Source organism: Sceloporus occidentalis, unplaced genomic scaffold (genome assembly GCF_023333645.1).
Source record: "Sceloporus occidentalis isolate IW3139 unplaced genomic scaffold, rSceOcc1.0.p SCAF_4, whole genome shotgun sequence".
NCBI lineage: Eukaryota > Metazoa > Chordata > Lepidosauria > Squamata > Phrynosomatidae > Sceloporus > Sceloporus occidentalis.
In genome coordinates, this window is record NW_028316984.1 from 85,192,749 (window position 1) to 85,217,551 (window position 24,803).

At 40.3% G+C, this 24,803-nt stretch overlaps 1 protein-coding gene across 2 annotated transcripts in view; it reads left to right on the forward strand.

Moving 5' to 3' along the window:
* The window catches only part of COL18A1 (collagen type XVIII alpha 1 chain), a 224,545-nt gene that overhangs the window by 175,500 nt on the left and 24,242 nt on the right, over positions 1-24,803 (forward strand). For both annotated transcript variants that reach the window (XM_089520685.1, XM_089520684.1), the window contains 21 exons: positions 1,099-1,314; positions 2,800-2,826; positions 4,360-4,422; positions 4,583-4,669; positions 5,379-5,432; positions 5,606-5,764; positions 7,209-7,271; positions 7,437-7,481; positions 11,093-11,224; positions 12,001-12,072; positions 12,232-12,258; positions 13,495-13,539; positions 13,718-13,780; positions 14,365-14,400; positions 14,956-15,036; positions 16,739-16,768; positions 18,041-18,067; positions 20,262-20,324; positions 22,665-22,739; positions 24,113-24,148; positions 24,742-24,795. In XM_089520685.1, the coding sequence (XP_089376811.1) occupies positions 1,099-1,314; positions 2,800-2,826; positions 4,360-4,422; positions 4,583-4,669; positions 5,379-5,432; positions 5,606-5,764; positions 7,209-7,271; positions 7,437-7,481; positions 11,093-11,224; positions 12,001-12,072; positions 12,232-12,258; positions 13,495-13,539; positions 13,718-13,780; positions 14,365-14,400; positions 14,956-15,036; positions 16,739-16,768; positions 18,041-18,067; positions 20,262-20,324; positions 22,665-22,739; positions 24,113-24,148; positions 24,742-24,795 (1,455 nt within the window). The remainder of the gene's footprint in view (positions 1-1,098; positions 1,315-2,799; positions 2,827-4,359; positions 4,423-4,582; positions 4,670-5,378; positions 5,433-5,605; positions 5,765-7,208; positions 7,272-7,436; positions 7,482-11,092; positions 11,225-12,000; positions 12,073-12,231; positions 12,259-13,494; positions 13,540-13,717; positions 13,781-14,364; positions 14,401-14,955; positions 15,037-16,738; positions 16,769-18,040; positions 18,068-20,261; positions 20,325-22,664; positions 22,740-24,112; positions 24,149-24,741; positions 24,796-24,803) is intronic.

The window sequence follows — 24,803 nt, forward strand, 5'->3', positions numbered from 1 at the left end:
CCCCCCCCCCGCGTAAGCCAAATACCGCGCATGCTCAAGCCTCATTCAAGTGAATGGGGCTAGTGCATGCGGCAGTGCAGGCACGCCACAGGCACACGCCCCATTCATCCGTGCTGCTTTCAGCATATGCTGAAAGCCACATATAGCACACCAGCGTATGACGCAGGCACACTGTAGATGCATATCTTACAATTGAGCACACTTTAGATTGTTTGTAAAAGACATTATGAGGGAGACAATAGTAGTTGTTGAGCTGCAGTTTATTCAGGACCAAGGTATTTAACCCAAGCTTTTAGGAAACTAAGCGCCTGAATTAGAATAGAGAAACAACCTAGAGTTACTCCAAACCCAACATGAAGGCTGGAATATGACCTTTGTCTTGGCTCTTCCTTTGTTCCTCAAGGATTTTCCCTCCCTTGGTATTAGAACTGGAGGGGATGAGATTAAGAAGCACTTGATTCCTTTTGTTCCTTCTTCTTAGTCCTTACCTGTAGCTATGAAGTAGATAGAATGAAGGCCTGAGTTGATTCTCCTCTCAGTCCAAGATGGTGGATAGAAGGGACAGGGAAGCAATGTCCAGATTGTAGGAAGCATTTCAATGCAGATAGAAATTTACGTGTTGGAATAAGGAAGAATTAAAATGTACATATAATTAATTATCTGCTGATACATAATGGATGAAAGCAGGAAGGTCCACCTAGCAATGAGAGGCAATAAAGGGAATTAGTGAATCATTTAGTCTCTGAATATAAGACATTAATGAGAGCCAGCATGGAGGAGTGGTTTGAGTGTTGGGCTACGAGACCCAGAATCCTCTAGAGATCCAGAGTCATCCCCTTTCAGCCATGGAGACCCACTGGGTGATCTTGGGTGAGTCACACTCTTTCAGCCTCAGAGAAAGGCAAAGACAAACTCCCTCTGAACAAATCTTGCAAAAACAAACAGACCTGATAGGTTTGCCTTATGGTCATCAAGAGATGGAAATAACTTGAAAGCATATAACAACAATGTAGAAGCTGTCTACCTCCATCCTCAAAGACCACAAGAAGAAATGTTGCCTGGCTTGTTTCCATTTAATATGTTCTTCCATACCTCTAGGGAAATGCAGGTTTTGGATATCCAGGCTCAAAAGGACAGAAAGGCGAACCTGGTGCTCAAGGACCCCCTGGCCCTGCTGGTCCCTCAGGCCCTCCTGGGACCATCGTGCAGCGCCCTGATGGCTCTGTGGTAGAGCAAGTTGCTGGGCAACCAGGAGCCATGGGCCCAACAGGACCACCTGGCAAGGATGGCATACCTGGAAAAGATGGAGAACCTGTGAGTAAACCTTTCAGACAGAGGCTGGTTTCAACTGGTGGGCTGTGTTAGAAAGTAAAATGCATGTGGTGATTGAGAAGGCTTGCCTCTTGAGGCCAAGGAGCTTATTGCTACTGTCCACTAGAGTGAGAGGAAGAGAGATGAGAGTACATTCCCAGTGCCCAGGTAGGTCTGCACAAGTTACATTCTTCAGGCTCTCCATGTGGTCTACCAGGCCTTTTAGATGTCTGGTGGGGTGAGGGTGTCTTGGTATTGATTATGTTTATCCACCTCTTGAAAAGGAGCACCGTTTCTATATGATTAGAAACAAGTGTACAAAGCACTTCTGCTCTTGAAATAATGTCTAATGCAATGAGTCAGCTTCAAAAAGAGCATCTGGAGCTCTGGGTGTGCAGGTGAGACCACTGTGCTAGAGACTGAACTTATAACCAGTATCAAAAAATGTAAATAATTTTCACCTGTGAAATTCCTGCTCATAGTATAATACCTCTTCAGTCTTTTACCCACAATCATTTGAGTCTTCACATAATTTCTTCCCCTTCTGCCACTTTCTGCTTGTTTCCTGTATACCTTGTTCCTGTAGCTTTCTCTGTAAAATGTATTTCTGTGCATTTTGCTTGCTTCGTTTGGTCTGTGTGCTTGCTGTTCAGTAAAATGTGTGTGTATGTGTGTGTGTGCGCACACGCACACACAAACACATATGCAGGTTGAGCATCCCTAATCCAGAAATCTGAAAACCTGAAAAAATTGAAACTTTTTGCTGCCAGACACCTGCTTTTGCTTTTGAGGCAGCAGCTGCTGCACTTCTGCTCATTTGTGGCTCAGATCTTCAGTCTCAGTCCAGACTGGTATCTTATATACAACACAAGTGGTGATGAATTAACGAGACACAAGGCTGGAGGGAGATGGGAAAATCTTTGAAATAGCAGGAGGGATGGATTTGCGCCAAGCAGTACACTTGAAATCCTACCATTTCATAGATGCTCAGTCCCTTCAGCCATGTCTCTCTCCAGCCTCTATGTCTCTTGTGTCTTTCTTCAGTCTTGCAAATACAATACATACTGTGCTACCTGTGTTATGTGTTATTTCTTATGTATATGCAAATACAGGTATTCCAAAATACAAAATACAAAACACTTCTGGTCCCAAGCATTTCAGATAAGGAGGTGCGTGCGTGCGTGTGTGTGTGTAGAGAGAAAACCAGTCCTAAATCTTCTTGCTTTTCTCTCCTTCCCATCCTTCCATGTATCTGAACCATTTTCAGCATGGAGAGTATTAAACCTAAACCTGTGTTTGAGCAAGTAGAACTGAGGGTTTGTGATTAAGTTGCTTTGCCTTACACCTGTTTTAGTAATTTCTGAACAGTCCAAAGGCACCAAGGGATGTGGACTTGGAAAGTAAGGATGGCTTGAAATAATAGTACTGGATTTCAAAAGTGTGTGCAAATCAGGCTTCTACTAATTTTCTACATTTTGTTCTTATTAGGGAGATCCTGGAGAAGATGGCAAACCAGTAAGTTCTTCTTTGTATCTCACCTTTTAAAAGACTAAATATTTCATGTTTAATGGGTATCACTGCATAGACCTGTATTGGACTGCCAGTACTTTCCCCCAGAATCTTCATTTCTCTTTTTTCTCATGCTGTGTGATGCTGCCCTACTTTTGGAAAAGAGAAAATATCTCAGGTGCAATCCTATGTATGTTTACTGAAAACTAAGTCCCAGTATGTTCAATGGGTCTTACTCACCAGTATGTGAGTTTAGGTTTACACCCTAAAATCACTCTGTGTGTATGTCTCTGTGTGTGCATGTACATATGCATGTATGATAAATTTTAAAATATTTTGTCTTTAAGCGTTTTTCTCTACTACTAGATCAGATTTTTGTATTCTTTAAGATGAAAAAAAAATGCAAACCTGAATTCATCTAGTGAAAATTGTAATTTTTAAGCCCTTCAGTTATATGTGTAGTCTATCCTTTATCTTTGTGGAGTTATTTCAATCTTACTAAACAAATCACCGTTCCCAAATGATTCATAATTTCCGAAATAGCCCAAAAACAATGAAACAAGCTTGGACATACCAAAATAAGAAGAATCTTTAGAAATATATTGTATTATAAAATATATTTAAGTACACCGTTTTGTACAAGTGTATTAGGAAATGTTTCTATTGGATTATGTCTCTCTAAGGAAAGTCTTCATGGACATTTTCTCTCTGTTGATGTGTAATAAACATAGTCTAAATATTGTAATACAGTAAGTAATATTCGTGATGTATGCACTATAAAACAGTGCTTCCCAGACTGCTGATGTGCGCAAGTGGCAGTTATTTCCCCTCAAATGTGCTAGGGACTTGAACTGGTCTAAGGGTCCATCACATTGAGTAGCACTGCTGTTGAACATCTCAGTGGAAGCTTAATAATAATAATAATAATACATTGTATTTGTATTTTCCTCCTCTCCCTGCGGATCGAGGTGGGATTACAGCAAAGAATAAAAACCATAATACAATACAAATACAATATTATCTAAAAATACAGTCAATAAAACAACAACAATATTACTACCAATCACTAAAAAGGCCAAATCGTCATCAATTTTCCGTACTATCAAGTCAGAGTGGGAATGTTCCATAAAATCAGCTATAAAAGGTCAGGGGGATAGCCCCGCCGGAAGAGATCCGTCTTAAGTGCCTTTTTAAGTGCTTCTAAGGTGGTAATGAGACGGATCTCTTATGGCAAGTTGTTCCATAATTTAGGGGCTGCGGCTGTAAACGCTTTATGGGAAGTTGTAGTATTAGATACAGACTCTGTTCTTTCTGATCCTGGACACATAAACTTGATGGGAAACCAGAATACTGCTCTGGGTAATATTGCTCTTAGGAGCACAATCATCTTTATGCAGCTTTTATTTGCCTTCTATACTAAGTATGTATGCTGGTGCTATTTTTGTGTCTGTGTGTAAACGAAATATTATAGGTCCTTCAGATATGTTTGGGAAGTACCCAAACAATATTGATCATGTTCCTTATTTATTTCCCTCACAGGGTGATGTTGGTCCCCAAGGATTCCCTGGGACTCCCGGTGAACCTGGCCAGAAAGGTGAAAAGGTATGAGTTGTGGGGTCACATGGACGTAACTTGATTTGTTCTCACTGAATGCTCAAATGTGGTGGACATCAGCACTTTCTGAGCAACACTGAGTCTGTGGCTGCTTTTTGGGTGTTTGTGGCCAATGTTCTCAGTTCCATCACTTGCTCTCTACATCTAGGGTGATTCGATCATTGGTGCAAGAGGTCCTCCTGGACCACCAGGACCACCTGGGCAGCCTGGATTCGGTTCTAAACTGGATAAGTTGGTAAGTTCAATGTAGTCTCAATAAAAGCATGGGAAGGTGTGTGTTTTTGTAAACCGCTTAGAGAGTGCTAGTTCACTGATAAGCTGTATAGGAATGTTCTTGCTATTCCTATTGCTATTTGTGTTGTCACAAGAGTGTGCTGTCACTCTGCTCTGGGTGACTGTTAGGAAATGCTGAAATATTATACCACCAGTGCAACTAATTTTACCTTTCTACGGGACAAAATTATCTCCTTTTCCCAACACCAAGTCTTTCAATATTTATTTGTTGAATCTGTTCTTTTTTATTATTATTATTTTATTTTTTGGTTACCAAATAAAACTCTTTTCATTCACCCAGGACTTCAAGATTTTGATTTTTGTCCTGTTTTATTTCCATCCTGCTTTATTATCTGCTATCTTCTTACATGTCTTCACTATTTTTTGTGTGTGTTTTAAGCCAAAAAATTGCATAATAAGTGTTGAAATAAATAAATGCTGAACAATTTGAGGGGGGGAGGAGGTGTGCTCTCTCCATCTTATTAGCATGGCCTGTGCAGCACCTATGTCTCTCTCATTTGGGGTAGCCCTGAGTGCTTAGAGTTGTGGATCTTTTTATCCCAAGGAAGCCAAACTTGGTCAGACTTGGTTGAGACGCACACTTTTTTGTCCTACCTGTATTTGGTCTTGATAATAAACACTGAGCACTTTTACATCCTTTTCTTCCCCAGACATTTATAGATATGGAAGGCTCTGGCTTTGGAGGTGATTTGGAAAACGTACGAGTAAGTATATAAGCCATATGGGTGTTGCTTTCACTGGGCTTCTCCTTGGGAATGCATAGTGCTGTGTGCCCACTAAATAGCTCTTGTCAGTTCAGTTGGGTCTGTGGGGGGCTCCATTGGGTGATGTATTCACGCTTAGAAATAAGTCACATGTCCTGTTTGCTATGTTTTAGGGCCCTAGAGGACCACCTGGTCCACCAGGACCACCTGGGGTGCCTGGCTTGCCAGGGCAGCCTGGACGATTTGGGACAAATGGGACAGACCTTCCAGGACCACCTGGGCTACCTGGAGTGCCAGGCAGAGATGGTAGCCCAGGACTTCCAGGGCCTGCTGTAAGTAAAATGGAGGTACTTGTGCTAATGGGAACTGATAGAAACTAAGAATCTTGACTCCAAAAGCTGCTCATTTCCTTCCACTATCATCTTGCAGATTCAGAATTTACTTCTAGTACAGTTTCACATATTGCTTTATTGACTGTTGTGGGGTTGCTGGAGTGTGACCATTAAAGATCCTGTTTGTTGCCCTGCTCCCTTTAAGGTATTGTACAAGATAGGTTATCTGTGTTGCGTTCATGCAGTCTTCCCCAACCTGATGTCCTCCAGAGGTATTGGATTATTAATTTGGACAAACCACCAGATACTTATGCTGGCTGTGGGATTCTGGAAGATAGAAACCAACACTTACGGGGGACACCATGTTGAGGAAGGCTGTATTAGCAGCATTTCCAAAGAATATTTGGAATGTGGCTTTTCCTGACTGATAGAAGGAAACAATTGAATATTCCAGGAGGAAAAAGCCTAGGAGTTGATAATAACAAATGGAGAAAGTGTGTGCCCTTATGCACATGGATATGTGTGTTCCCATTCACCTATGCATGCACAGAGTTTCCTTGCCCCTCCTCTTTGATCTTGAGTTATTTCTCGCTCTCTAATTTTGACTAATTACCCCTGCAAAAGCTGAGCCTGATGCTATGAAAAAACAGCTATCATGCTATATTAACATATGAGATGTAGTTCTACTTAAACAAAAATTAAGGAAAGTGCTTTTTTTAAAATGCAGGGCTAGGAAATCCTTTTCAATCAAGGACTGAATTCTCCTAGGAGGAATCTTTCAAAAACCAGAGCATGCCACAAAATATTCTCCCTTAAGAATCATAACCACCCCACAACCTTCTTCCCTTTTTCATACACATTCATTCTCACTCCCCCATTCCCTTACCTCCTTCTGTACTTAGCCACATCCCTCTGTTGTCATTCCCTTTCTTGCCCACCAATTTAGCCATTTATAAAAAGCTTTCATTGGTGCCAATGGGAATTGTTTAAAAGCCCAATCATATCAGGGTGAGGGCATTAGCATTGTGGTGCATTTTCCCCTTTTAAACCTTTTCCTTAAGTCAGTGGTTCCCAGCCTGTGGGTCGGGACCCCTTTGGGGGTCGAATGACCCTTTCATGGGGGTCATGGAAAACACCCATTTAATTACAGTTATGAAGTAGCAATGAAAATAATTTCATGGGTTTGGGTCACCACAACATGAGAAACTATATTAAAGGGTCGCGGCATTAGGAAGGTTGGGAACCACTGCCTTAAGTACTACCCTGTGGAAATCCTTTCCTCTCCATGGACGTTGTGCTTTTAAAACCTCTCCTACTGGCACTAAGCATTTTTCAAAAGCCTAGTTGCCATGCAGGGACTGAGGTAGTCCATCTAATGAATGCAAACTATTTTGCTGGCAATTGCAAAAAGACTTCTTAGCTTTCCTTATTTGATGTTTTCCAGGGCCCTCTTGGTCCTCCAGGAAGGGATGGGATATCTGGACAGCCAGGATTGAAAGGAGAAAAGGTAAGTATCTCTCTTTTGTGCAAGTTCCTTTTGCTAAATTACGGCAGTGAACTCATAAGAGAAACCATGAGATAGTAGCCTGCCTCTGACCAGTTTTGACCTTGTGAAAAATTATGGCAACATCAAAACCCCAAACCCCTAATTTCCCTTCTTTGCTGTTTCCAGGGTGAACCAGGTGAATTAGGCCTCCCAGGAGCCCCAGGACCTAAGGTAACATAGTTCACTTTCTACAGAAATTATTAAAGTACCATTGTCTCGTTTTGACTTGGCAACAATATTTAGTATGAGACTTTTTACTCTGCAGTTAACCTTTAGCCATTCTATAGTTTATTTTTAATTAATTTCTTTCTGCAGAGCACTTCTGTATGATAACTATAAACTATTTTCTTTTGAAATTCATTTCATATATTGCAGAGGGTCACTGTGAAGCCCATTTCAATCTACTGAATGGCGCGTGCGCACTGCACCATCGTGAGCACGAGCCCCATTCTGTTGAATAGGGCTTGAGCTTATGCAGTATTTGCCTTATGCAGGGGGTGGGGTCTGAAACGGATCCACACATAAGGCAAGGCTCCACTGTAGTACAGTTAGCATTTCAACCCTATGGAGATGTACTGTGACACTGTAACAAAAGCTGCAGCTTTCAGTGTTTAGTGTTTTATTTGTGTTTGTATAACATCTTCTGACATTCAGAAGAACACATGCAGTCTGAAAGTGGGGACAGGTGAGGCTGCCCAGGATTTTGCCCCCCTCCCAAATTGCCCTCCTGTGTTTCCCCAGTTCCTTCAGTTCCTGATCTTGAGATATTCACTGAACATGGGATAAGTAGGTTTCCATACATAGTATCCTGAATGTAAGTAAAGAGCACCACATGATCCAAGTCCCCAACTGTGTGGGTCATCTCATCATGTTCAACTTTTGGATTCCTGCAAAGCACTCTAAATGGAACTACTTTTGCAAAGTATTTGGAAACTTCATTTGGTCTACAAAACTTCAGCCAAGTTGTTAATTGGGGCTGGCTATGGGGAGCATACAACTCCCTTGTTGCAACAGCTCCACTTACTGCTGGTCCATTTCTGGGCACAATTTAAAGGGCTAGCCATTATCTTTAATGCCCTATATGGCTCAGGTCAAGGTCCAAACCTGATCATATTTTGAGATCTTCTGAGAAGATCCTTCACTCTATCACATCACCATCACAAGTGAAACATATGGTGAAACATAGGAGAGGGCCTTCTCATTGGCTGCCCCCAGGCTCTAGAACTTCCTTCCCAGACAGGTTAGACTGGTACCTTCTTTATTTTCCACAAGAAGGTGAAGACCTTCTTGATCCAGAGTTGTTGAGGCTTTTTTTTGTTTTGTTTTTGGAGGAAAACAGACCTTCTACAATGTGATGGATTTTTTGGTGTTTATAATGGTTTTTGTTTTTAGTTGATTTTAAGTTTAATTGCTTCTCAACTTTTGTATACTGTGCATGTTTGTTCTGTGCTTGTTTTTACCTTTTGTAAAGTGCCTTGAGTCACAGACTGGGGAAAAGATGGGCTATAAATAAATGTAGTGACAACAAGAGCAGCAGCAACTTACTCATACAGACCTCACCATTCCATGTGGCAAGATCAAGGAATGAAGGAATAGGAGCAGACCTACACAGGGACTGTGCTAGTGTGGACAATATGCTTGGCCTTTCTGGTTTTGTGTCTGTAATGGACCCCAGAGCTTACATGTGCAGAAGGATTAGGTGGCAAAGCCCTACAATGGTAGAGGGGAGTGCATTGCTTAAAATTGTCTGGTGGGACAGGATATCATTTGGAAGCTCCTTGCAAGTTAAAAACAATAAAGAAAACCTATACATCAATATACTGGTAACTCCCATAATCTCTCAATGTTGCCTATTCTGGTTGGAGCTGTAATACCACAACATTGTAAGAATAATATTCACATCTCTGCTAAAATCTTAACAGTACAAAGAGACAGAAACGAGAGACTACTGTGGGTTTCCACCACAGAACTTTAGGACTTTCCTTCTTTTCCTGCTTCTCAGCCTTCCTGTCTTCATTCACTTTTGCCATCTAACCAGAACACTCTGCTTCCTATTCCTCCTGATGTGTTAGAGCTACTTTCTTATTACTACTCTGCCCCATTTAGGGGAAATCTAAGAACTGAGGTAAAAGTCTCCACACTTGTTTTTGTGTGTGTAAAACAGTTTACTTGTACTAGGTGGAGTATTCTTTATCTGAAATGCTTGTGACTAGAAGTGTTCCATATTTTGGATTTTTATTTTTATTTTTGAAGTACCTGTACCTGCATATATATAATGAGGCTGGAAGAAAACTGAGGATCTGTGAAATGGTAGGAAGCATGGATTCTGGCCATTTCATTGATCCAGGTTGTCTCTTTCTGGCCTTGCAGGTACAGTACAAGTATGTACTAAGCTTCTTGTGTTGTAGCTCAAAAAATTGTATTTTGGCATACTTCAGATTTCAAAATTCCAGATCAGGGATACTCAACCTATATGTATATAGAGGCAAAAGTGTAGTGGGCCCTGGCATATAGAATGGCTTGTGGAATTACTGTGGTGGTCTAGAGCAGGGCTAGGGAATCTAAAACCTCCCAAATGTGGTTGGAATTCAGCTCCCATTAGCCCTAGCCAGCACAGCTAATGGTCAGGAATGATGGGAGTTGTAATTTAACATAAGAGGGACAACAGGTTCTCCATCCCTGACCTAGAGAAGCATTCACCAGATCCTGCATCTTTCATTACTTCTTGGAGCTCTGAATATTTTGAAAGTATTTTTGTTGGATGAATAATATAATATTATTATATGAATAATAATAATTCTCCATTTTACTAGTTAAATATAAAGATTCCAATATATCTATTTTATTACCTGGGCATTCCTCTATGAGAATTGGGGGGGGGGGGAATACATATTTATAAAAACATTATTATTGTTGAATTTATGGTGTATATGAACACATTTTAAATGAAAATGACTTTTGTTATTGATGTCTGAGAAGCTAATCTGCCAATTAGATGAAAGCAGTTTGGATTTTCTGCAAGTGTAACTTTCTCTCTTTAGTTGACACATTCTGTGAATGAAGCACAAATAATTTTACAAGCATCTTGACATTAACACCTGTTCTTAGCTGTCTGTACTTAATCATTCTTTTACTGCACATCTAGTTTTGCTTGTGCAAGATGTTTATTTGTCCAAAGTTTAGCAACTGGGCCACACAAATGCACTGGCAGAAAACAGGGCAAAGATGAGTGCACTGATTATATGTACACTGAATGAGATGCTTAGTTGTGTACACTAAGCAGCCTGCAGTGTGACAACTACAAAACTCAAGATTAGCAGCCTGGGTTATTGCCCAGTTTTGAGCAATTTTGTATGCTTATTCCGTTTTGTTGTGCATTCTTCTCTATAAAGCATCACACATGCAGCCAGTTTGAGCCTCAGACTATAGCATACAGATCAGCAGCACATGCCATCCTGAAATGTGTTCAGATAGGTTTAATGCATGGGATTTGTTTTCTCAAGACTACATGAAATTTTGTATTGCTAAGACTTCATTGCTTAGCTTCTTGTATCTGTGTGTGTGTGTGTGTGGAGTGGTGGTGGTGGTAAAATACATGCATTTATGATATGCTTATATATTCACCATACTCAAGCTGGCACTCTTTGTGGATAGAAGGCAGGGGTCTTGCAATCTTGCATTTCTTTGAGCTCGCTTTTGAAATCCTTGGATTTGACTCAGCTATTCTTTATTCACCTGTTACATTCTGTGCTCTAGTCATGCTCTTTCTCGTTTACTTTCAGGGAAGTAAAGGGGATGCAGGGCTACCAGGAGCACCTGGTGAAACTGGCTTGGCAGGTCTTCCTGGGCCAATGGGTCCCCGTGGACAGCCTGGTCCCCCTGGCCTGCCTGGTCCAGGCTTTGTGGCTGGATTTGTAAGTACAAGAGAGATATCTTGCTTGATATGTCATAGTAGGACCTACACCGAGATGTGTAAGATGTTGATAAAATTACCAGTTCAATGTTGTTGATGGTGGTGGTGCCATGGTGTGGTGCTTTACACAAACAAAAGTTTACAATCTAAAATTAAACATAGAGTGAGGCAACAGAAAGAGAAGAGAGAAACAAGAAGAAAATCACTATCTGTTCTTCTGCTTGCTGGAGCTTAGTGTTTAACTAGGGAATGAGACCCAAGGGGCTAGCTAAAGGCTTCTCAGAGAAAAGGAATTATCAAGCAAGTGAGAGACATTCTGGGAAGGTGATTCCAGGCTTAAAGGGGCATAAAGAAGAAAGAGAAAGAGGGAGAACTTCATTTGTTGGAGGACGGACATACTACATATTTCTTCCTTCCCAACTCTCCCTTCCCTGCTTCTCAGCTCTTAAGTTCTTGGTTAGTAAATTAATATTAGACCACACATTCTCATTTGGGTGGTCTAATGACTTAGGTTTAATTAAATTGGATGTAAACATTGAGAAGGGGAAGAGACAGTGAAGGGCAATGAGGAAGCAAATGGTTCTATGGCACATTTTTAGCCGATGAAGTGTGATTTAGCAAGGCAGGAACTGTGTGCCCAAATTGGGCCACTGCATTTTTAAAAAAATATTTAAAGCATTTGCAATCTATAGTTCACCACTCACAAAGAGGCACACAAAGAAAATTTTTAAAAGATGTAAATCCATTCACTAACATGTCCCATCTGCTATTACTTAGGATGATATGGAAGGCTCAGGGCTGCCACTTGTTTCTCCTGTCCCTGGAGCACGTGGACCAGAAGGGCCACAGGTATATTCCTCATTCCTTTGTTTCACTTTTTCTTTCTTGTAAGAAAGAAATGTGCACATAGAATGCATTTGGGAGCAAACATAATTCAATAATATAGTAAACCATATAGCTCATGAAATCTCACAGAATCTGGTTAAAGATTTATATTTCTTTTTGTAGGGTCCACCAGGGCTTCCAGGACTCAAGGTAAAGTATTACTTTGATTTTGTTTTTGATTGGTAGGTAGTAGGGAGTACTTTTCAGCTTGCTTTATGCCAAAACTACACCTACAAATAAAAACCCAAATCCCTTTATCTGATTTGAACTGATTTGATTTAATGTATATGGCACTCAATTTCTATATTTATTAGGATAGTTTTCCAAACAGACCCATCGTTTTAGTTCACTATATAGGCAAAAAGTGAATAGCAGTAGGGGAAGATGCTAGTTGACTGGTGCTGTTTTGTGATTTGTTGTGCTGCCTTGTTACAGCAAAGGACTCAGACTATTCTCTTGGTGTAACTTGTTTGCGTGTGTGTGCCTTCAAGTCACCTCACAACTTATGGCAGTCCTATTAATTTCATGGGGTTTTCTTGGACAAGAAATGCCCAGAAGTGTTTTGGCCAGTTCTTTCCTCTAAAATATAGCTTACAGCACTTGGTATTTATTGGCAATCTCCCATCTGAGTACTAACCAGAGGTGACCCAGCTTAGCTTCCAAGATCAGACAGGATCTGGTACCTTTAAGGTATTTAGGCCATTGGTGTACCTTAGGATGATAAAAATATGCCACTCAAGACTTCATGAAAGATGGCATTAGGTCAAAACATGAGTGTCAGTTGTCTGTGCCCCTTGCTCCAACAGCCCTATTAGATTACTAACAGCTATGCAAGGGACTTGGTGGCTTAGCTGTTAAGACATTGACAATGTCAAGGTCAGCAGATGGGCAGTTCAAGACCCAAGTGCCACTTGACAGAGTGAGCTCCCATCACTAGTTCCAGCTTCTGCCAACCATTAATTTGAAAGCATGTAAAAGTGTAAGAAAATAAATGGGTACCACCTTGGTGGGAAGGTAACAGCATTCTGTGCAGTCATGTTGGCCACATGATCTTTAACAACACTGACTCCCTCAGTTTAGTAACAGAGATGAGTCAGGCAAGATTTAACAATCTTGTCATAGTGAAACCTTTACCTTTTCCTATGCAAGTGAGCAATTTATGTTATGTGTGGATCATGGTGCATAATGTCACATATCCCACGCAGTGGATATAGATGTATGTTGATACCACAAAAGGCTAGCCCAATGTATACCACCTGTGCTCTTTAGAGCAGGAATATAAATGAAGAATATAGTCGGGCAGCAGGGGGAAGGAATATTAGCTTCTTTATATAGGCAGTAAAACAGGACTTACTGTTTGTTTGTTTGTGTTTTACAACTTTTCAGGGAGATGCTGGAAGTGTTGGTCTCCCAGGTATTCCAGGAGAGAAGGTAAGCCTATATGATTAAGTCTATGGAGTGGAAACAATTGTCTCTACATTTAGAGCAGTGTTTTATTCATGTGTTGTTTATTTAAAAAAACAAAATCATTTTAATGAGAATTGGGTTGGGTTGCTGAATGGCATGATAAAGCTGAAGTTTCTATGTTGTTCTTTTTGTTTGTTTACAGGGAGAACCTGGATTGCCAGGACCAGATGGGCGTCCTGGATTAGAGGGTTTCCCAGGACCTCAGGTAAGCGTAAATCTGAATGCCATCTCTTAAAACATTTTTTGCTAACAGATTTACAGTAACTGATATTTTATAAAGGTTTCTTTTCAGAAGATTTTGCTTTTTGAAATTAGAAAATTAAGATAACGGGACAATACAGAAAGCACAAAACTGCCAAAAACAATCTTTAAAGTCCACAGAAATCCTGTTCTGATCTCTCTTGTATGATCTTGTATGATCTTTCCCCTGATAGTATTGCTTTCCTCATTTGTGAACCATTACACATCTCCAAATATTTGTGATTGTGATTGTGTATAGCTTTTAGTGGACAAATATTAATTGCCTTCAGCCACGAGAAAGAGAGGACACCGTTCCTGTTCATTTTTTATATGAGGGGCAAACTGAATGATGATGGCATGCCCAAAGCCACTCAATAGATCTGTGGCTGAAGTGGGAGGTCAACCCAGGTTTACGGGAACCAAGTCCAAGCTTCCATCTGCTGGACCACACTAGCTGCCATTGGCAACACATTCCCCAACAGTTCTCCATTGTGTAAAATGGTCTCATTCCTTAAAAATATATATTTTCATCTCCCCTTCTCATTTCAGGGGGCAAAGGGTGACAGAGGGGATCCAGGGACTAAAGTAAGTACCACCTAAGATTTAAGGATACATTGATTATTGTGTATATCTATGGTTGGGATTTATCATGAGGGATTTAGTCATGGAAACAGTTGTTAGTTTTCAAGGCTCTGCTCATCAGAATTTTAGAGCAATACATTTTATGGGCATATGTGATCTAACTTGTCTCCTCAGTTCTCCCGTTCCTCAGACATGTGAACCCCTTTCTTAGTTGTTCTACCAGCATAGAACAATGCTGGGGTCAGGAAATTTCTCTTTGCCAGAGCCTCTTAATGGGAAAATTAGAAGAATTACTGGACAAGACAATGACTTACTACCATTAAATTTGCTCCTCATTTGAGTGCAGATATTTCTTCCTGGAATGATGAAGAGATTAACTTGACCTTCCATAAGTGAGTGGTGATGCAATAAACCTCTTAAAACCAGAGTGTTTTGTTCTACTTATGCATTTTTCTCAGAATCACAGGAATACATGATGGTTAGAAAGTGGGAAGTCAGTCAGGTTTGGAACTGAACTCCCTTAACTTTCAACTGTGTTTTCCCCTTTTTTCTTTTGAGGGTGAACCAGGTCGAGATGGAATAGGACTTCCAGGTCCTCCAGGTCCTCCAGGACAAATCACCTACTTGTCCAGTGATGACGTAAATATATTTGTCCTTTGTATATTTTGTTTGGTGGATTGTTGATATTATTGGAAGAATGGCTGGAATCACTTTTCATAAATTAGGCCAGCCTTTTAAAAACCCTGATAGTTGTTCAGTGTCCAAAGATGCTCAGAGCCCGTTACATCCTGCCTTATTCTTATCCATTATTCTTCGTATGAATGCCAGACACCAGTAGATATGAAATTGGCCAGGGGACTCTGGTCTTCCTTCTTCTTACCTCTGGCTAAATCTTCTCCAGCCCTCTGGATTACACCTCCCACCATCTCCAGCCAACATTGCAACTGACCATGCTGGTTGGGGATGATGGGAGATGTCATTTTATAGTGCTGGATGGCATAAGGTTGGGAAAAGTTGCTCTGATTAGTCACCAAAAAACTAATCTATATATATATATATATATAGAGAGAGAGAGAGAGAGAGAGAGAGAGAGTTTCAGACAGAAAGGGAGACACAGCTGTGTGTGTGTGTGTGTGTGTGTGTGTGAGAGAGAGAGAGAGAGAGAGAGAGAGAGAGAGAGAGAGAGATTTTTCCATTCAACATCAACCATGAAAATGTTGACGCTGTGAAATTCAATGAGATATAGTCTGCAGTTTCCTTTTTGCCAGAAAATTATACATAGAAAATGTTCACAGTATTTCTTGAAGCTGAATGCTGTGTTGGCTTGGCTGGCCAATATGAAAAACTAAGCGGAGGAGTTGTGCAAATCTGAGTTTCCAGCCATGTTGATCCAGATGGCTATTAGCCTTGTGAATTCATTTATTGGGATAGCCTTTTGCAAGACTGGTGGAGAAAGTGTCAGCACTAGTATCTTAAGAGAGATTAAGTTCAATCTTATCTTAAAAGAGAAAACAGATTAAATAAGCAAATAGTGGGTAACTGGGTTGGGATATCAACCCTAACAATGTTGTCAAGGAGTTTACAGTGTTTATCTTGAAGATAATTACATACCTTCATACTTTTGGGTAATGACACCAGGGCTCAATATTCTAGCTAGGTATGAAGCATGTGGTCTATTTGTCTAAATTACTTCCATGATCCTATATACACTTACCAGGGAGTGATGCTAATTGAACTTAATAGGACTAAGCTGTTAATGGAACTAAATTATAACACATAGGATTATGTTTCTGATTTGGACCAGTGAGTCCTCATGCTGTGAAAACAAGAACTAGGGCAGTGGTGGAGAACCTTTTAGAGACCAAGTGCCCAAACTGCAACCCAAACCCCACTTATTTATTGTAAAGTGCCACGTCCCTCTGGCTTTCTAATGACAAACTCTAGTGAAGTCTGTGTTGGGACGATGGTGCATGTGCCCACAGAGAGGGCTCTGAGTGCCACCTCTGGCACGCGTGCCATAGGTTCGCCATCACTGAACTAGGGTATTAAGTTTTTCAATTCGAGCCCTTATACTCCTGTAATATCCATACCAATTATATACAGTTTCTGTTAAATGAACAATAGCAGCTATGGTTAATTTAACAGAATTTGTCAACTGTTGGTAAAGATATGCAGATACAGATATTATTGTTACCTGAGAAACAATTTTGGGTCATTAGTCAGGTTTTGTAAAGCTTTAGGGCAGGATTTAGTTTTCATGCTAAAGTATCTGAGCCTTCACATTTGTTTAAAAGTTCATTTTTAAAAAGAACAACATAATTTTACCTATTTTTTTTTTTAGAAAAACATAGCTTCTTTGCCAGGCCCAGAGGTAAGTAAAGTGTAATCTCTTTTCATTGCTTCATTCTGACTTCTAGGAATAGATGCCTGCTGAATACAAGCTTCAGGAAAATAAAAAAATAGCTGCATGGCAGATTGTAATGTAAATTGGTAGATAATACTGTAGAAATTCCATCAGTGGAATGATGCAAAGAGAAGCGACACAGTTGACTCTTGACAGTAATTTCTTACCTACAGCATTGTAGGAACCAAGCTGGAGCAAGACTATATATTTATTTAATTGAATTTATTAAACAACCCTAATATAAAACATTTAAAATTATAGCATAAAAATAATGCCCCTTTACCCCTTAATCTAACTCACCATGTTAAGGTTTGTCCTTAGAACCTATTTCTAGTGTTAGAGATGAGCTGGTAGGAAATAGGAGCTGAGGGCTTGATCAAGTGTTTTTTATCTTAAATAAATAAAGTAAAAATAATCTTAAAAGGCTGATTGGAAGCTTCAGGGATAGAACTCCAGGCTATTGGCAGTCATGTTAGGGTTCTTTATGCTTGTCCCAGGCATGGGGTGGTTTATAAGGTTGTGATAGTTACATCAGGAGTGATAAATCTCTGGCCTTCCAGATATTGTTGGCTCTAGCTCCCATCAACCTCAAGTAGCATGGCCCATAGTCAGACATTATGGGACATGGAAGTCAGTAACATTAGGATTCTCTCTCTGCCCCAGTAGACAGAAATAAGAGGTTCTGTGAACCTTCCAAGTCAAAAAATGCTATGGCATGAATTCTATTATTAGTCACAACCAGAGGAGAAACATTGAATCAGTGGAGTTTAGCTTTGTGTTAATTCACTAGTCAGCAGTTGATTTGGTGGATCTACTCTGGGACTAATTCAGGCCTTTGGATTTAGTGCCTTGTGCCTGAAAATGCAATTGGGATTCTTGACAAGTGTACGGAGTTTAAGAATGTGAGAAGAGCCTTACAGGTGGACCATACCAAAGGCATTTCTAGTCCTGTGTTCTGTCCACATGATGGTCAGCTTGTAGGAAGTCCAGAAGTGGGGCATGAGTATAACCATCTTCCCATTTACGTTCCACAGTGATGGATATTTGGAGGCAAAGCTGGCCTCTTGCAGTTATGGCCTTTTTCTGAACTTTTAGCTACTACATTTAAATCATAATTGATGTCTGTGATGTACACAAGAAAATCCCAGCAGCTTAAAATCATCCTCAGTGATTTGGTGCTTATATATTACCTTAACCATTTCTTGGAAAGGTCATGCTGTCCTGTTTTCTTTTTTGCAGGGCAAGCAAGGGCATGCTGGTTTCCCAGTAAGTAGTTTTCTTTGTCACACTGATGACTTTTTAGTGCTCTTGCTGTGAAGTTTCAACTGCTGTACAATTTTGCTGCTTCCTGGAAGGGCAGCAGGATGTCAAAGGATTGGATTTTCTATTATGTCTTTTGAAAACAGGAGAAAATTGCATTTGCCACTTAAGTCAGCATACAAATAAGCCCATAAAAGCTGTAGGGAACTGAACCTGCTTCTTTTTCTATGGACTTCATTGCTTGTGTATGCTGACTTTGGACTTTTCCTATTCTGTTCTGGAAAGGGGGCATTTGAGGCCACTGCTGAATAAATGTGTTTGGCCTGTAGAGTGGTCCTAAAGAGGGCAGTCCAGTGGGAGGTCAGGGTGACCATGCTCCAAGCCTCAGTGAGGTGCTCTCCATCCTGGAGTGTTGTTCTAGCTGTGAGCTGGTCTGCAACCACCCAGAGGCAAAGGAGGTCAGCTCTTTATTGCTGCCTTTTAAAAATTCACCCAGGGCTGTACTAGTTAGACAGGGAGCAGAATAAGCAAAATAAAACAGGAAGTATGTGTGTTTGTGGAGTATCCTACTTCTCTTTGTCTTTCTCTTTACCTAAGTGATCAGGCAACAAGAAGCATACCACTGCAGCTTACTTACTTTTCCTGTGTTTTCAGAACTTAAAACCTTATGAATATTCAGACTAGACAGATCATTCTCTGTTTTTTCTGAGCCCCAGAGCTTTTGTGTGTGTGTCTGCAATACTTGTTACTGCTGTTTGCAAGTTCTGCTAATTTACACTTGGAAATAAGGAAAATTTTAATTGTTTTTCTTTTAAAGCCTACTCATGACTTTATATCTGAAAATATGTGGGTTAATCAGTATGCAAAGAGATCTTGCAGTGCCTTTTGAGATTAACTGAAAGATAGAGGTTGGTAGTGTGAGCTTCCATTGACTTGAGCCTGCTTCCTCAGGTGCATAGACTTTCCACTCTATGGAAGCTCACTCTACCAACTTCTATCTTTCAGTTAGTCTCAAAGGTGCTGCAAGATCCCTTTGCATACTGATTTTCCAGACTAACATGGCTATGTCTTTGAATTATATGGGTTAAGATAATCCAACTCTTTTTAGAACTTGAGTAAATAAATGTTTTAAAAATCAATATGTGAGCAGGCCTCATAAGTTTTAAAGTAGGGTTTCTATAGATTTTCCTCTGATTTCTTTTTTGTTGTTTGTTTGTTTGTTTGTTTTTGCAAGACAAGGCAGCAACTTAAGGCCCTGTCTGCATGGGCCAGGATCTTCTATGGGCAGCCTGGAGGGTTCTGGTCTCAGAGCTGGCCTGACCTCCCCACATTACATGGTCCTCCAATTCTGCATGAGGGTAGCTGCATGTATGGGCTTCCCGCTGAGCTGCCTGTTGTATCTGCCACCCCCACCATGGGTCATTCACTTCTGAGGTCAGAACAAAGTGCCCAGGGACAATCAACATGGTTGGATGCCTTGTTCTAACCCCAGAGTGAGTCACGTGTAGCAGCAGTGGATGCACACTGGGAAATTCAGTGGGACATCCATGCAGTCAGCCTCCACGGTGCAAAAATAGAGGTCTCTGGATCTTCCCAGAAGTTCCGGAGTAAGAAATATGTTTTAAAAATGCAGCTCAAAGTTGTAATACCCTGGTTCTGGTGCTGAATATGTCAGATATTATCTGGACTGCTCACACCAGAAATGGGATTTGGACTGTGCGTTGTCTGAACAGCACAATGCGAGAACCGGGGGAGGGGGAATGGGTCTTTTGGCCCATGCAGACAAGGCCTAATTCTCAGGCTGTTTGATCTGCTTAAGTTTATCCTTCAGAGCAAGCTTATCTTCACAGCAAATCAAGCAGACCAAAGAAGAAGAGCAGGGCCCTATTGGCTTAGCGACTTGGTGCCCTCCAAAGATTTTGGACAGCAATTCCTATGAGCCCAAGCCAGCATGGAAAATGGTCAGGGACTGCGGGAATTTAGTTCAAAAAAATCTAGAAAGAACCAATTTGCTTAGCCCTGGTGTCCAGTATTGTTTAATACCCTCAGAAGAAGGGAAACATTGGGCCAGGGTTGGGGGGGAGTGTGAATGCTGGGGAAGAGAATTGTTTTACTGATCTCATGATGAAAAGAATGTGTTTGGTGGTTGTGGGGAGAAATGCCTTGATGTCATGAGCTGCTTCCTTGATTCCATCCATAGGGGCCCGTGGGACCAAAAGGTGACATAGGATCCCCAGGCGTTCAAGGCTTTCCAGGACTGAAGGTATGATGATGCAACATACTTTCTTCAAACATACCACTATGCATGTTAGAAAACTGCAAAATTCTCAGTTGTCAAAAAGATTCTTACACTTTGGCTCCAAATCTTGCTGCTGTCTTATTTCTGATAGTTGAGGGCTACAGAAGAAGCTCTGTTGGGGATGAGGTAATCAATACAGAAAACTTCAGTATTTATGCTGATGTTACAGTGAATCTCAGCAGTGTTTGGAGAGTGAAAATAAAATTACATTGTATTTGAAAACTACACATCAATTTAAATAAACATTTCCAGTAGTATTTTGGTGGTGTTTTCTCATTCAAAATGCTGACTGAAGACCTCTTACTGTTTTATTAACAGCTCAAAGAAAATATAATGTGTATATATTATAATATATACTGCCAAAGGGAGTATCTTTACATTATACACATTATAATATTATAATGTGTATAATGTAAAGATACTCCCTTTGGCAGAAATTAACAGGAAAGATATAGAACAGAACCTCGCATTTCCCATTGTAACTTCTGTATCTTGTGGATTTTTAATGATATTTTAATTTATTGCAAATCACTTTGAATCCCAAACTGAGAAAAAGACAGGATACAAATAAATAGTAATAGAAGTACAGGTTGAATCTCCCTCATCCAAATTGGGAAATGTTCTAAAACCCAAAACTTTTTCATGAGTAGCTGAGTTAGTGACACCTTTGCTTTAGTGCTATATAAATAAAGCATAATAATAATAATAATAATAATAATAATAATAATAATAATAATAATGGTTCGGTGTACACAAACTTTGTTTCATGCACAAAATTATTAAATATATTGTATAATATTATGGTCAGAATATATTTATAAGGTGTATATATAACATAAATGAATTTTGTTTTTTGATTTGGATCCCATCTCCAAGTTATTCAATTTTGCATGTATATACAAATACAGGTATTCCAAAATCTAATCATCTTCATCATCATCGAAATTAAAATTTTTAGTCCCAAGCATTTTGGATGTGGAATATTCAACCTTTCATAGTAGTAGTATTGATACAGGAGAGGGCACAGTTAGGACTTGTTGAAAGTGTGAGGCTGGAGGCTTTCACAGCCAGCATCCATAGTTTTTTGTGGGTTTTTCGGGCTATGTGGCCGTGTTCTGGAAGAGTTTATTCCCAATATTGCAAATAGCATTTGAACAAACCGACCAAGAAAATCCAGCAAATGTTGAGCTCAGTGGACAAGAGAGATGCTGTCATGGCTGTAGGGTTTTATCGCATACTGGGCAGTTGCGGACAAATCTACGTAGGGACCACCAAACACAGTGTTCAAATATGAATCAAGGAAAATGAGAGACTGCAGACTGAGTCAGCCAGAAAAATCAACAGTAACAGAACATGTTATAAACCATCCTGGGCACAAAATGCTATTTGGAAACACTGAAATTCTGGACCATGCCAACAACTATCAGGTCAGAATGCACAGGGAAGTTATTGAAGTTCACAGACACCAAGACAACTTCAACAGGAAAGCAAAAAACCCTGAAAGTAAACAAAGTTTGGCTACCAGTCCTGAAAAACACTAAAATCAAGACCCAGCAAGTGCAAATGAAAACCATCCAGCGTCAAGAGTTTTCCCAGCAAACAATGTATTAAATAGACATCTTGAGGCCTTGCCATTCAACAACAGAACAACATAGAGATTAACATGTAAATCACTTCCTCTCAACCAAGAGTCACACAGTATATATGCCCCACTCACTTTCCATGCCAGCATTCTCTGAAGATGCCAGCCACAGAAGCTGGGAAAACGTCAGGAATAAACTTTTCCAGAACATAGCCCAAAACCCCCACAAAAAATATGTTGAAAGTGTTCATGTGACTCTGTCAACCTAATTGCTGTTGCATGCAGAATTGCATGCTTGGATGTGATCCATCATCCAACTGCTGGTTAGAAGCCACTTTTCTGTGTTAGAGTAACAGAACTTTCCATTGTCTAATACATATGATTTATCTGGTTCATATACTGCAACAGTGGTTGGAACAAGCAGCATAATTCTGAAGCATCCCTTGGCCTTGAGAATATCTGGCAAAATTTTTAGTCAATAAGAAAAGCTTTGTGAAATAAATGCACATGTGTTGAAAGGACACTGGACAGAATGTCCATATATATATATATAAGCCAGCTCAGTTTGTTGCTACTTCAGTAGGATCATTGTACTAGATTGTTACCTATAAGTTGGGACACATTCCCTCTTGAATATTACCTCTTGTTGCAAAATTTACATTTTGATAAGAGATTTATCTTCATTTCTCTCTCTCTCTCTCTCTCTCCCCCCCCTTGAGCAGGGTGAGAAGGGAGAGCCAGGAGTTATAATTGGCCCTGATGGAACAGTTATAGCAGCTAATGCAAAAGGAGAAAAGGTACATTCAGCATATTCTGCTTTTCTTTGAAGATTTTTTTTTTACTAACCCAGTTCAATTTTTCTGCAGTGATAAGGTAGAAGACTTCCTTCTGCATTGTGTAAACTGAAAGTGTATCCCTCTTAAACAGGTAGAAAGAATGAGGGTCCCTGACTGAGTTGTGCTTCTGTGGTGAATCTTCTCATTTTATTTGATGACTTGGAAGAAACTACCACTGAGTTTTCAGATATGTGCTTTCCATCTAGGGTCTGTTGGGAACCCCTTACCTAGTATTCCCCAGATGGTCTAAGAGTCCCCTGTTTAAGGCATGCACTCACACCATGCAGTTCTTTTTCAGGAGAAGGAGAATGAATATTTTATAGGCTGTCTTGTGGCAATGAACATACTAGATAAGGCATGGGTGAGGGGTTCTCTGACATGAACTACCCTCCCCCCACATACCTAATCTGGAGTGATGGGGCAATGCCTTTACTGATCACTGGCCGGGAGATTGCAAGGGAGGCAACAGGCATCTCAGCCAGCAGGCACATGGTTGCTAACAGCTCCAGTGACTATGTCAGTAGCCCAAGCTGTACAACAGTGTGCTTTATGGCTGGTATTGATTAAGATGCCCCCCTCTATTTTTCTCTCTCTCTCTCTCTGTATGTATGTGTAAGGTAGGGGTGACAATCCTGTGTCCTTTCAGTATTGCAACTCCCAGCATTCTTTACCAGAGGGCTGCGTAGTCTCCACATCCAGAGTCCCTTTGCACTACACAATTATGACATTATGATTTCACTTTAATTGCCATAGTGGCAGCCTATAGAATTCTGGGATTTATAGTTTAAGGAGAGGTACTTAGAACCCTCAGCCAGAGAGCTCTTCCAATGCCATATTAAATTACAAATACCAAGATTCCGTTGTATGGATCTATGGCAAATAAAGTGGACTCATGGTACTATAACTATGTAATGTGAAAGAGCCCTTTGTGTAGAGCTTCTTCTCTTTTTTGATGAGTCTGAGAGTAGCGATTTCTCACTGACAGGTGCTGAAAGGAAAGGAGACCCAAAACCGTGAAAGTCAGGGCACTGTTGTATCTGAAACTATCTTAGGGCTGGAAAAGCTCTGTTTGCCACTTCTTTTACATTGGTTGTTCCTAATATTTTAGCCCCTGTCATGGAATGACCCAGACAAAATAATATGGGATGCACTGTATCACCCTTCCCTGACCCAGTGGCTGACAAATATTCTAATGAGAATGCTGGATGTTAATTTGTAATGGTAATGTTGGGTAGGGATTATGACTGTTGCAATCCAACAAAGGTTGGCAGGTTTCAAAAAGCTGCTCAAAATGAAAACGTATTTTTTCTAATCACCTTTATTTTTGTCTTCAGGGTGAAGCAGGCCCAAGAGGACCTGTGGGACCAGCAGTAAGTTACAAATGGTACCTTTGCTTTCATGCAAGGAATTTATATTGATGTAAATAACATGTGTGTCTTTGTGATTATTTTGATGTTTCATTCGTGGAACATTTAATTTTTTTTCATGGTATCATCATCTCTTTGTTATTATTTTTCTTATTGTTCCTACTTTTGAAAATAAAGCAGTGCTTTTGTGAAACTTCCAATTTTTGGATAGGGGAACCTGCGCAAAATATTTAAATGTTTGTCTTCCCTGCCTGTTAGAAGGATCCCTGTTCAGCTACTTCCACTGTCTTCAGAGAAGATAAACTTCAAGGAGTTTTGTGCTTCTCTTAATATCCCCCCAGTTTTTCTTTTCCAATTGACATTCAACATTCTGTGTCTACTGAATATGCTCAATCTCACCAACCATCATTGCAGTTTGCTGTTATGGAAAAGGATGATCTTCTCCCTTGCTACTTCTATTTGGAGCTGTAATTGATATCGTGCATGATGTATTACGCCCATTAGTAGAACTTACATTTTACAATCTCTGTCTTTCTAACCTAGACTTCTGTTACTATTTTTCTTTCTCTCTCTTTTTTTTCTGTTTCCTTTTATAGGGGCCACTTGGGAGGGCTGGACAGAAGGGAGAAATTGGCTTTCCTGGAAGACCTGTAAGTAT